Source organism: Hydra vulgaris, chromosome 05 (assembly GCF_038396675.1).
Source record: "Hydra vulgaris chromosome 05, alternate assembly HydraT2T_AEP".
Classification (NCBI taxonomy): domain Eukaryota; kingdom Metazoa; phylum Cnidaria; class Hydrozoa; order Anthoathecata; family Hydridae; genus Hydra; species Hydra vulgaris.
In genome coordinates this window covers 26,062,501-26,076,014 of record NC_088924.1, presented here as the reverse complement: position 1 = coordinate 26,076,014, position 13,514 = coordinate 26,062,501, and the positions used below count along the sequence as shown (strand labels likewise).

The 13,514-nt window shown below is 30.2% G+C and overlaps 1 protein-coding gene across 1 annotated transcript in view; it reads left to right on the top strand.

Annotated features, from left to right (window-relative positions):
- LOC136071923 (uncharacterized) overlaps positions 1–13,514 on the top strand; it is a 40,408-nt gene that overhangs the window by 9,211 nt on the left and 17,683 nt on the right. Inside the window, exons 5-8 of the mRNA XM_065797743.1 lie at positions 4,512–4,582; positions 10,957–11,199; positions 11,483–11,800; positions 11,946–12,128. Coding sequence (XP_065653815.1) covers positions 4,512–4,582; positions 10,957–11,199; positions 11,483–11,800; positions 11,946–12,128 — 815 coding nt within the window. The remainder of the gene's footprint in view (positions 1–4,511; positions 4,583–10,956; positions 11,200–11,482; positions 11,801–11,945; positions 12,129–13,514) is intronic.

Below are 13,514 nucleotides of genomic sequence, written 5' to 3'. Positions count from 1 at the left end.
TATATACTTTATATATATATATATATATATTATATATATATATATATAATATATATATATATATATACATATATATATATATGTATAAATAAATTTAAGTATATATATATAATATATATATATATATATATATATATATATATATATATATATATATATATATGTATAATATATATATAACATATATATCTTATATATATCTTTGAAAATGGCAGTAAGGGTCTGTAGCTTTAATTGTCGTGGTGTGCAAAGTTCTACACACAAATTAGTACTATTGTCTGCAACATATGATATCTGTCTCCAAGAGATTTGGTTACTCAATACTGAACTTAGTTTCTTGAACAACATTGAACCTGGTTTTTTTGGCTTTGGAGCGTCTCCAACTGATTCTTCAGCAGGTTTTATTCGTGGCAGACCGTTTTGTGGTGTTGCTATCCTGTGTTGTGATTCTGTCTTCTGCAGAACTCGAGTTGTTACTACTGATAATTCATGGTCTGTTGCTATCCAACTTGTAAATAACTTCTCTGATAAGTTCACAACTATCAATGTTTACATGCCTTGTGATTCATATGAGAATGTTGATGAGTATCTCGAATGCCTTGGTAGTCTTTCAGCTCTTATTTCAGATTTAAATGGTAAATTTGTTATTACTGGTGACTTTAATTGTGATCCAATTAGTTCATCTGATCATTTACCTTTAGCATTTGATATCTCATTTAAAATTAATATATCTTCTTCTTATACTGCTCACCCTACTTTGACAAGATCTCCTAAAATAAATTTTAATGCTTTGTCAACCATTATGATAAAGGAGTATACTTTTTTTTCTTTTTTTTTTTCTTTCTTTTTTTTTGTTATTCACCTCCTCAAGGCCTAGAAGGCCACTACAGATGAGGAGGCTACTTAATAGTGGTTATAACCCTCTCTTAATTCTATAACTCTGAAACACGAACCTTGACGAACAAGGCTGCTGCGGGGAGAAACAAGTTGAGCGCGGTACTACCAGGGACGTGGTGGGGATCGAACTCGGAACCTCTTGCTTTTTTTTAAAGCGAGCGCTTTACCACTACACCACTAACGCATATTTTTATTATTACCACTACACCACTACCGCATATTACCACACTTCCACTGTGTCTAACTTAGTGTCTTCAATTAACGGGAGTCAGTTTGAAGTAATTAACTGTAATAATGTACATTGTAGCTCACATGAGCATGTTAAGCAGATTAACCATCGGTACAATATTCTGAATGAATGTCTTACTCAATCTTCATCTCAGTGTCTTAATTATTCTAAATCAAGTTTAAATAGAAAACAACCTATGACAGGTTGGACAGATTATGTTAAAGATGCTCATAAGGCTGCTAAAGATGCGTTCTGCTCATGGCGTAGCTATAATAAACCAAAATTTGGCCCAATCTTCAATCTTTTTAAAAATTCAAGAGCTCTATATAAATATGCCATTCGTTTCTGCAAAAAAAAAGAAGATACTATAAAAGCAGAAAAGCTGGTGAACAGTTTAGCAACTATACCAGTTTCTGATCTATCATGACTTCTATTCGCAGCGATAAATGTAGTCTTCCACCTTCTATTGACTCTGCCTCAGATCCTGATAATGTATGCCACATGTGGTATAATAACTATTTCACTCTGTTCAACTCAGTCAAGCCAACATGAAATATAAATGACGACTTTATAGTTAAACACTGTAATCTTCTTAAAGATGATGCCTATTTTGTCACTCCTGATGTAGTCCAATCTATCATAAATCGTATGTCCTGTGGAAAAGCAGCTGACCATTTTGGACTTCAGTTGGAGCATTATCTCTATGCTAGCCCAAATTACTTTAATATTTTGTCTTTATGTTTTTCCTCCATGCTTTGCCATGGATACATGTTTTTGTCTCACGCATTAATGAAAGTTTCACTGGGACTCCAAACCAATTCGGATTTAAGAAAAACCATAGCACTATTATACCAGTTCTTATTTTAAAAGATATTTTAAATTTTTACCTATCACATGGCTCAAATATGCATGTGGCATTTATTGACATTAGTAAAGCCTTTGATAGAGTTTGCTTTGATACACTATTTACAAAACTAAAATTATCTCTGGTGTAACTTTACGCTTACTTATTGTCTGGTATGTTGGTCAAACAGCTCAGATCCTTTGGGGTGGAATATTATCCAAAACATTTAATATCAGTAATGGAGTGCGACAAGGAGGTGTACTGTCTCCTCTTCTATTTAATATATATATTAACGATCTTAGTGTTTTACTCAATAAAACTACCGAAGGCTGTTGCTTGGGTCCTTCTCTTGTTAACCATCTTCTTGATGCTGACAATATTGTCCTGTGTGCACCCTCAGCTAAAGGTCTCCAGATCTTACTTGATTTATGCTCCAGTTATGCTGTGAAACATGATATAGTTTATAGCAAAATTAAGTCTCAAATAATGTTTTTTGAAATTTATAAACCCCTTATAAATAGCTCTAGTTTCACATTATTTGGCATGGTTCTCACATACACTAGTCATTATAAATATCTGGGTCACTTGATCTCAAATGATATGCAGGATGACAAAGATATTTTAAAACATGTGCGCTCTATCTATACTAAAGCTAAGCTCATCCATAGAAAGTTCAGCTCTACACAGATACAAACAAAGATCATGTTATTTAATGCCTTTTGCAGCCCAATCTATGGATGTCAGCTGTGGTATCTTTGGAGAAAAGACTCATTCCATTGCCTATGTGTTGCATATAATAATGCACTTCGCTTGATATTAAACAAGCCACCATGGAACAGTGCAAGTGAATTATTTGTGGAACATGGTGCCCATTTACTTAATGTTGTAATTCGCAAACAACAATACTCCTCACTGTTACTGCTGCAGAATAGTGAGAACCTCATCATAAAAGCTTTTGTTAACTCAGACAGGTTCTTGCAGTCTCCACTGATGTTTAAATGGAGGGCTGTGTTATATTTATAACACTTTAATTTCTTATCTTTATTTTATTTTTTTATTTTTTTTCTTGGGTTTTGTTTATATTCAAGTGCATTAGTCTTATTCTAATCCACTTTATTTTACCCATTGTTTATTTATTATATTGGTCAATAAATTTTGATTTATTGATTGATATATATATATATATATATATATATATATATATATATATATATATATATATATATATATATATATATATATATATATATATATATATATATATATATATATATAACTATGCAGAGTTTTTGAAAAAGGTGCAATAAAATACTGATTTCAAAAATAATATTTGTTTTTAAGTATAATAATGGTTTAGCAAAAAAATAGTTTTTGCTTTATATATATATATATATATATATATATATATATATATATATATATATATATATATATATATGAACACACAAATATATATACATGCATACAGAGGCGTCTTTAGCGATTTTTAAAAATTGGCCTCTAGCAGTTTTGAAGGGGGTCTATAGCTCCAGCTCCGCAGCTTTTGAAGCCCAATTTCATTAAAGAGGAACTGAACTCTTGGGTATTGATTTCTTGTAATATATTTTTGGATTCTTTTTTTCCAATATTTGGTTTTATAACACGAAGGAACAGTTACTGTAAAAGGATGTGACTTGGCTAAAAAACAACTCTCATAAGATTTAGTTTTGGTTTAATGAAGATTTAGATGATAGCTTGGTTGATCAACAATTATAATTGTTGATCAACAATTATAATTGTAATAATTATAATAATTATACTACTTAAGTACTATTAAGTACTTAATAGTACTTAAGTAGTATATTATATATTAGGTACTTAATAGTTCTACAAGTTCTATTAAGTACTTAATAGTACTTGTAGAAAAGATGAAGAAAGGCAACCTTATGGCGGTGAGATATACACTTAAGTTTGGCTGATAAACTAAATTTACAACAAATTTTTGAACCTTTTATTAAAAAGAAAAGAAAGAAGTTAAAAATGAAATTATCACAATTACTGTGGAACATGTTGTTAGCAGGACTGTGGCATATAATGTATCAAATAATGTATCACCACTTGTTAAAGCGTGTTAGTTTTAAATATTTATTGCTTTGCACAATAATTTGTTTTTGTTTTCTCAAAGATCTGGTCTTTGAAATTTCTATTTTATTTCTTATGTTTTCTTGAATCACTCAAAAGTTGTTTGCAGTGGTTTCGCTATACCCGATGTAAAAATGTATTTTTCAGGAATGTGGTTCCCATTTTATATTGTTGGTAATGTTCAACCTAATTCTGAGTTGCATTTCAAGCTCAACTGGAAAAGAAAAACAGAAATTGACAGTAATTGTTTTTGGATCATCTATTGAATAAATACATAAAAAAGGCCTTGAAGCCAATAGAAAAAAAAACATAAAAGTTGCGGAGAATAATTTACTCGAACTTGTTATTCTGCACACTTAACTTTATTTAAATTTTTTTTTGTTTAACTGTATTTTGTTAAACTGTTTTTTTTTTTTTAAGATGTTGTTATCATCAAAAATCCTGCAATCCAGCCCCTGCATTGTTAACAGAACCTTCTAATTGTCATAAAGGTTATTATTGATATTATTTAGTTTAATTACATCATGTTAAAAATAGTGTTAATAAATTAATATATATAAAGTGATTAGGTGGTTTTAAATAAAATTAATATAATGAATTTTTAAGTTAATATGTTTTTAAAATAAAGTTAATGTTGGATATTAGTATTTGTACATCAATATTTTTTTATTTTAAATTTGAAAATTAAATTCAACAATGGAGCTTTTTTAGTTTTAGTGTGCTTTGTATTTTAGATTTATTACATTGTGTAGCAATGCGTTTTATTATATAAAATATTTAATTTGTTGTGTATTATAAAAATATAATAAATGAAACATTAGGTTATGAAAGAAAAATGTCTTTTTTACTTTTAGCTCCTAGCTTAAGATACAAAATTGATGTTCATTTAAATTGATGTTCATTTAAATTGATGTTCATTTAAATAGAGCTGATTGATTGAACCATTAGTGATTTAAGTTCTATTTCTATTGCTCTTGTTTTTTTTTTTACATTTTTAAATATTGTAACATGTTTTTTATCCATGCAGTTGTTTTGTATCGTTTATCAAAATAATAAATGATACATTGCAATTTGCGTTTTCATAATTACTTTTGAGGAAATTATTTTTCCAGCACAAAAATTTAATCAAAGCTAAATTTGAAAAAAATGGGGTTGACAAATTTACCTCTGCATTGTTTGTTATAGACTTTGTTTCCATTAATTTTATAACTCTTTCTAATTTGCCAGTCTTACCTGATCTTTCATCACTGAGGTTTCATTGGATTTAAATTTATAGCATTTAAAGAATTGCAGATACTATTTTTAAAAGTTTAATAGAAATTTAATTAACTGCTAGCTAAACTAATTTAGTTAACTATTCAAAACCAACTAATTTAATTATGCAGCAAGAAATTCTTTTTTTTTTAATTCTATTTTTATTTTCAATGTTACTTACCTCTCCAAGGTGGTTGAGGGGGCCACCATAGTTAAGAGTCTACTTTTTTTTTTTTAAATTTGTTATTATTTTTTGTTTGGATTAAAACTTTACTCTTAACTAACTTTATTCCAAAACATGAACAAAAAAAGGCCGCTGCATGGAGGAATAAATTGAGTGCGGTACCTTGAGGGATTAGTAGGGGTCAAGTTCCAAACTTCTACCACTGCACCACTCTAGCACTACACCACTACCACATTGTTATAAAAGATTGTTATAATTCTTTAAAAATTGTAGATTATTAGTATAATATATTTTATATTACAATAAAAAATATATAGCAATATATTTATAGAAGATTAATATATATTGTTTAATTATCCCTTCAGTTGTTATTTTTCTTCCCCTAAAACCAATACAATCTAGTTTCACAATAGCATATTTTTCTTTGTTTTATTTTTCCAACATATTTGGTTTTTTTTTTCTTTTTTCAAACATGTTTGTTTTATTTAATATTATCATTGTGAACAGCTTTGACATTGTCAGCAGCTGACACAATCTGTCAGTTGTAGAGCAAACATAGTTGCCCACTGCATCAATCTGCTGAGGCTGGCAAATCATTACAAAAATCGTATTTTGAGAACAGCTTTGGCATTGTCAGCAATTGGCACAATTTGTCAGTTGTAGAGCAAACATAGTTGCATCAGTCTGCTGAGGCTGCTGCAAATCATTGTAAAGATTGTATTTTGATTAATTTTTCAAAAATTTAGTTAAAATATATTAGTTAAGTTAAAAAGGTTTTGTCTTACGCCAAAGCCCGCTATTTTCAGGTCATGAAATCTTGTATTTCATCACAAAAATTAGGCTCTCGTGACTTCTGGAGAATCTTTAATAATATCAATAATAAGGGCAAATCTGTAATTCCACCTCTCTTGTATGGTTCAGACTTTGTCACCTCACCTACCAACAAAGCTGAACTACTTGCTAAGAACTTTTCATCAATATCATCTCTTGATTCCACTAGTTGCGTTCTACCTGACATAGCCAATAAACAGGTTGATCCATTGCTTGACATTTGTATCACTCCAGCTTCTATATCTAAAATGATTTCCTGCTTTGACTCTTCTTCAGCTTGTGGCCCAGACAACATACCTTTTATAGTCTTTTATAGAAGTGTTCTCCGGAGCTGTCATCTATACTTTCAAAACTATTCAACAAGAGCTTATCAGAGTCTTGTTTTCCAGCCTGCTGGAAAGCTGCATCTGTTATCCCTATTTTCAAAAATTCTGGAGAGCGATCTGATTTGTCTAACTACCGTCAAATTAGTCTCCTTCCAATCCTAAGCAAGGTTTTTGAATCTTTAATTAACAAACACTTAATTTCTCATCTTGAATCTAATAACTTACTTTCTGACCATCAATATGGTTTTCAATCTTCTTGTTCTACAGCTGATTTGCTAACACTAGTAACCGATAGGTTTTATCATACATTAGATAAAGGTGGAGAGGTTAAAGCCATCGCTCTTGACATTTCTAAAGCTTTTGATAAAGTTTGGCATGCTGGTCTTCTCCATAAGCTTTCTTCTTACGGTGTATCTGGTAACATCTTTTAGATTATTAAGTCCTTTTCCAATCGTAGTATAAAAGTTGTCCTCGATGGACAGCACTCTTCTTCATATCCTGTAACTTCAGGGGTTCCTCAAGGTTCAATCCTAGGCCCTATAGTCTTTTTAATTTACATTAATGATCTCCCAGATTTTCTCACATCCAAGGTGGCATTGTTTGCTGATGATACTATCATTTATTCTTGTCGTGATAAGAAGCCAACTCTCTCTGATTGCCTGGGGGGGGGGGGGGCATTTAAGCTTGAAAAGAATCTAACTTCTGCTACAGCATGGGGCTCACAGTGGCTGGTGAACTTCAATTCAGATAAAACTCAATTTTTTCAACCAATTGTTATCGCAATATTTTAGATCTTCCTATATTTATGAACAGTATGTACTCAATGAGTCATCCACTCTTCATCTTCTAGGATTAACTCTTACTTCCAATCTTACTTGGAAACCATAAATCAAATCTGTCGCAAAATTAGCATCTGCTAAGGTTGCATCTCTTTATCGAGCTTGACATTTTCTTACTTCGGATTCTATCTCTATAAGTCTAAAATCCAGCCTTGTATGGAATACTGTTGCCATATCTGAGGCAAATCTTCTAATGATGCCCTTTCTCTCTTAGACAAGGTGCAGAAACGCATTGTAAACATGGTTGGATCTGCTCTTGCAGCCAACCATTATCACATCGTCGTAATGTTGCTTCTCTTTCTCTTTTCTACAAATACTATAATGGGCAATGCTCTAAAGAGCTAGTATCTCTTGTGCCATCTACTAAAATTCATTGTCGTGTTACAATTAAATCTCATCCTTTTTCTGTGACTGTTCCTAAGTGCTCCAAAAACTCTTATTCATCTAGTTTTTTCCCTCAAAAATCAGTTCTTTGGAATTCGCTTCCTTCATCTTGCTTTCCTGATACATATAATTTGCAATCCTTTAATTCGTCTGTCAATCTGTATCTTGCTCTACAATCTTCATCTTTTCTCTTCCAGTAACTTCCAACTTTAATTAGTGGTTGCTTGCAGCCTTGTTGGAAGTGAAGATGTTTAAAAAAAATGTGTGTGTGTGTATGTGTGTGTGTGTGTGTGTGTGTGTGTATGTGTGTGTGTGTGTGTGTGTGTGTGTGTGTGTGTGTGTGTGTGTGTGTGTGTGTGTGTGTGTGTGTACAGCCCTTGGAGTTAGGATCCACCTAAAAGTGCCTGAGGTTGGCAAAAAATTTCTAATCTTGTTTCTATGTTTTGTTGTAACCCCTTTTTGTCAAATTTCTTTTGCTGACCTGATGCTGACCTTTAACAGGTTGAGTTTAGCAATTTATTGCCAATCTTGTTTTTTTAATTCCAAGGGTTAAAAATATATATATATATATTTTGTATATTTACATACTTAGTCTGTAGAAATTATTGCAAATAATTTTTTGCTTAAAAAATAACATTTGAAATGCTGCTGTCTTTTTACTTTTACAAAAAAAAATTTGTATGAGGAAATTTCAAAAAATTCAGGTCACAAAAAATTAAAATATACCTGTCATATTGTTTTTATAAACTACTGTTTTCCAGGATCTGCAGGCTGTTTCAAACATAGCTTTTGTATTAGTTGGCCTAGTTTTTATGGCTAGTTGACTATATTTTAAATGACTGGGGATTTATTTAATTTAAATATAAAACATGTTGTTAAGTCTCATTATATAAACTATTATGTGTCTTCAGTTAAAACACAAAAAAGCACTTAGGCTGAAAATTATAAATGCAAAAAATTTTTATGTTCTGATTTAAAGTAAAACTAACTGTGAAATGGTAACACATAGTAACAAACCATCAAAAGGTAACACTTAGTGACAAACTATTAAATGGTAACACATGGTAACAAACTATCAAATGGTAACACAAAGTAACAAACTATTAAATGGTAACACATAGTAACAAACTATTAAATGGTAGCACATGGTAACAAACTGTCAAATGGTAACACCTAGTAACAAACTATTAAATGGTAACACATAGTAACAAACTATCCAACAGTAACACATAATAACGTTTCTATATTTTATTGTAACCCCTTTGTGTCAAATTTCTTTTGCTGACCTGATACCGACCTCTAACAGGTTGAGTTCAGCAATTTATTGCCAATCTTGTTTTTTTAATTCCAAGGGTTAAAAATATATATATATTTTTTGTATATGCACATACTTAGTCTGTAGAAATTATAGCAAATAATTTTTTGCTTTAAAAATAACATTTGAAATGCTGCTGTCTTTTTACTTTTACAAAAAAAATTTTGTATGAGGAAATTTCAAAAAATTCAATATAAAACATGTTGTTAAGTCTCATTATATAAACTATTATGTGTCTTCAGTTAAAACACAAAAAAAGCACTTTGGCTGAAAATTATGAATGCAAAAAATTTTTATGTTCTGATTTAAAGTAAAACTAACTGTGAAATGGTAACACATAGTAACAAACCATCAAAAGGTAACACTTAGTGACAATCTATTAAATGGTAACACATGGTAACAAACTATCAAATGGTAACACAAAGTAACAAACTATTAAATGGTAACATGTAGTAACAAACTGTTAAATGGTAACACACAGTAAAAAACTATCAAATGGTATTGCATATAAACAAACTATCAAATAAGATAGTTAAGTATTGCAAGTATTTTTTTTTTACATGGTCACCATTATTGATTGGTCACCATTATTGTTTGGTCATTATTATTGGTCATCGTTATTATTGGTCATATTATTGATTGGTCACCATTATTGATTAATAAGGTTTTACTTTTTTAGATTTAACTTTTTTCATGCTGTTAATTACAGTGATTAACAAATAAATTTTTTTGTGCGGAAATCTTGTTAACTAGGTGGTTTTTTAAGACAAACTAAATATGATGATTTCAAATATGCAACTCATTTTTTACCATCACGGCAAGTTGTGAAGATATTTAGGTTCAAATCTTTAGTATTTATGGTAAATATTGTTGAAAAAAAAGTTATTCAAAAGTATGTCAACCTGGGTCTCAAAAGAAGCATATTTTCATAGAGATTTTAAAAATGTTATTCGTTTTTAATATGAATAAGTACTTTTTGTATTATTGCTGAAAAACATTCTGTTAAAATTTTTTTAAGAGTCTTTAGCATTTTTTCATATAATTTTTTTGTCAATAAATTTTAAGGAAAAATATTTATGTTTTTTAAAATCTCTTTTTCAACAATATTAGGGACTTTACCCAAAATACTAAAAATTAGGTTTGAACCTAAATATCTTTACAACTTGATGTGATGGTAAAAAATTAGTTGCATATTTGAAATCAGCATATTTAATTTGTCTTAAAAAACCACCTAGTTAACAAGCTCTCCACAAAAAAAATTATTTGTTTTTCAGTGTTATTTTCATTTCAAGTTATTAATATGCTTATAAATAATTTTATTGCATTAAAAATTACATCACACAAAAACCCCTCAAATTTTTTTTTATTTCAATTTAGTTTCTTAACTAAATTAAAATGAAAAAATTTGAGGGGTTGTATAGATAGATAGGTTATATAGATAGAATGCCTAAAGGTCTTCTATCTGTATTATTATAAACATTTTTAAAATTTAGTTTAGGCCTTTTATTTACACCTTAAAGATTTTTTTCATGATTTAAAGAAAAAAGTTGAACTAACAATAAATATTTTGACATTTTACAAATACTTTTAAATTATAATGAATAATAAGAAGCATATAATAACAAAATAAGCAAAATAATTTTTCCTCTTTGATCTAAAAAAAGTTGAGTTTTCATAGATGCTGTAAAAAATAAATTGCTAAATATATTAAAAAAGTGTTTTCATATTTTAGAAATTTGTGCGAACTATCAATGTTTGCAGCAAGGTTCTCAATGTTTTGTTGATGAAGCAACAAATAAACCTCAATGCAAATGTAATGAACATTGCAACAATACTCGAAGCTATGTGTGTGGAAAGGATTCATTAAAATCGGTTACTTACATTAATTTATGTCATTTGGATAAAGAAGCATGTCAAAAAGAAACTAAAATTTCTGTTGAGAACCAAGGAAGATGCAAGGTTCAGCAAACATTAGGTTTTATTTTGTTGTTTTGTTGTTTTTGAATGTTAACCTTCATAGTTATGATATTTCTATGTAAAAGTTTAATTTCTTTTGTTTTATCTAAAGTTTTATCTAATTATATATGCAGATGTTCAGTTACATCTGCAAATGTCAAGACAAAGTTTAATTTTTTTTTTTGCTTTATCTAAAGATTTTTCAATAATATTTGCAGATATTCAGTTACAACAGCCAAATGTCAAGTCAAAGTTAAGTTTTTTTTTGCTTAATCTAAAGTTTTTTCAAATAATATTTGCAGATATTCAGTTACGTCCGCCAAATGTCAAGTCAAAGTTTATTAGAGCAGACCTCAGTGAAAATATTTTAGTGTACTGCTATGGAGACCACAAAGTTGTCCATTTGTCTTGGGTTCAAATTCGCCAAGATGTTGAAATATTAATGACTGATTCATTTGTTCTTAATTTTGGGGTTTATCTGATTGATGGAAAGGAAAGAAGAGTTTCAGGTTTACAATTAAAACAAATTACATCATCAATGTATGCCAAATATGCATGCATTCAAACCTTCAACAATACCCAGCTCAGAGATGAGGTGATTATTTTACCAAAACATCAAGGTAAAGATTTTAAAACTTACACTGCTAAAATCTGTGCAATTGCACTTTATACTATCAAGCTCATTTCTTTTAAAGATTTTGTTGTTTACCTGTATTGTTTATCACTCTTGTCATAGGTTTGTTTTAAACTTTGTTCTTACTTTAGAAGCATTTGATAAAAGAATGTGTACTCTAGAGTTAAACTCTGGTTTAAAAATTAATGAAGAATATTTTCCAAATTATTTCTACAATACCACAAATGGAATATGTACTCTTTTTTATTACACTGGGTTTGGGGGAAATGAAAACAACTTTCAAACACTTGAAGAATGTCAAACTAAATGCCAAGGTTTTAATTTTGCTTTTACAATTGTTTTTGTCCACTGTCCACAAAGACACAAATAATAGAATAATCAAATAAAAAAAGTTTTGTCTTGACCCAAACTTTTAGTTGATCTTGTGGCATTCCTTGCATGTTTTACCTAGATAGTCAGTCATATATGGACTAAAACCAGGGCCGTACCAAGCCAATTTTGCGCTTCGGGCAAAAAAAGAAAATTGTGCCCCCTTGCCCCTCCCCCCCTCATAAAAAAAAAAAAAAGTAGAAAGTTAAACAAAAAAAAAAAGATTTATTGATCACAAATGTTATCACATCAAGTTATAAGTTAAATTTGTCATTAAGGTTGCACAAACTTTAGTTCTATGTCACTTTTCTGGCTTTTCTTGAGGCAAATTCACTAATAATATCATCAAAATCAATGTTGTTTGCCACTCCATTTTCAATTAAAATTATAGCCAAACTAAACAAACGTTCCTGACCCATTGTTGACCTAATATAGTTTTTTATGAGCTTAAGTTTACTGAAACTTCTCTCAAACGTAGCAACTGTGACTGGTATGGTGAGGAAGATGCAAATAGCAATTGCCGTGTTGGAATAAGCATCGGTCAAAGAATATTTATGAATGAGCTGCAAAATGTCGATCGGGCTAGATTTTTCAAAGTTGTCCATCATTGCGGCAGTTTGATATTAAAGCTTGCCATTTCTGACTGGAAATCGGAGAATCTAAATCTGCCTTGTAAATTTGAGATAAATTTGCAGCTTTTTTCTTGAGTTCATCCACTGAACTTTTAGAGAGTGAATGCCCACTGAGGAAGTCAAAATCAGAGGATACAGCAGACATAGCCTCAAACCGCCACTCAATTGGTGTAATAATGCTGTCAAACACAAGGCTGCACTGAGATCCAAATTCTTTTTCTGCTGTGAGAAGGTGAGAGTCATCTTCAGCTTCATAAAGTGCTATCCGCTTCACTTTGCGTTTCCTCTTGATTGGAAAGTCACAATCAATTCTGCTTTTTTTAGATTTTTCTGTGGCATCTTTGATAATGTTGTCCACCCCAACATCTCAAAGATTCTGAATAGAAGCCTTCAATCCTTTCATTTTTTTGTGGCAATGTCAATTGAAATGGTTTTTGACTAAAGCAGTTTGTTTTCCCGGTCAATTAGAGAAATAATTTGACACCAGAAATCCAACAAATACAAAAAACTGAAATCAATTTGAATGAGAAGTTCTTTTGCACTGCTAACTGTGACAGCATTTGTCATGGGATTGTGGATAATGGATTCCAAAACTTGTAGAATGTCTTTGATTTGTCTGTGCAATGGTGTGATTGCTTCTTTTTTGGCAGATCGTCTTGTGTCACTGTTTCCCTTTAATGAGATGGTTAACGTTTTAAT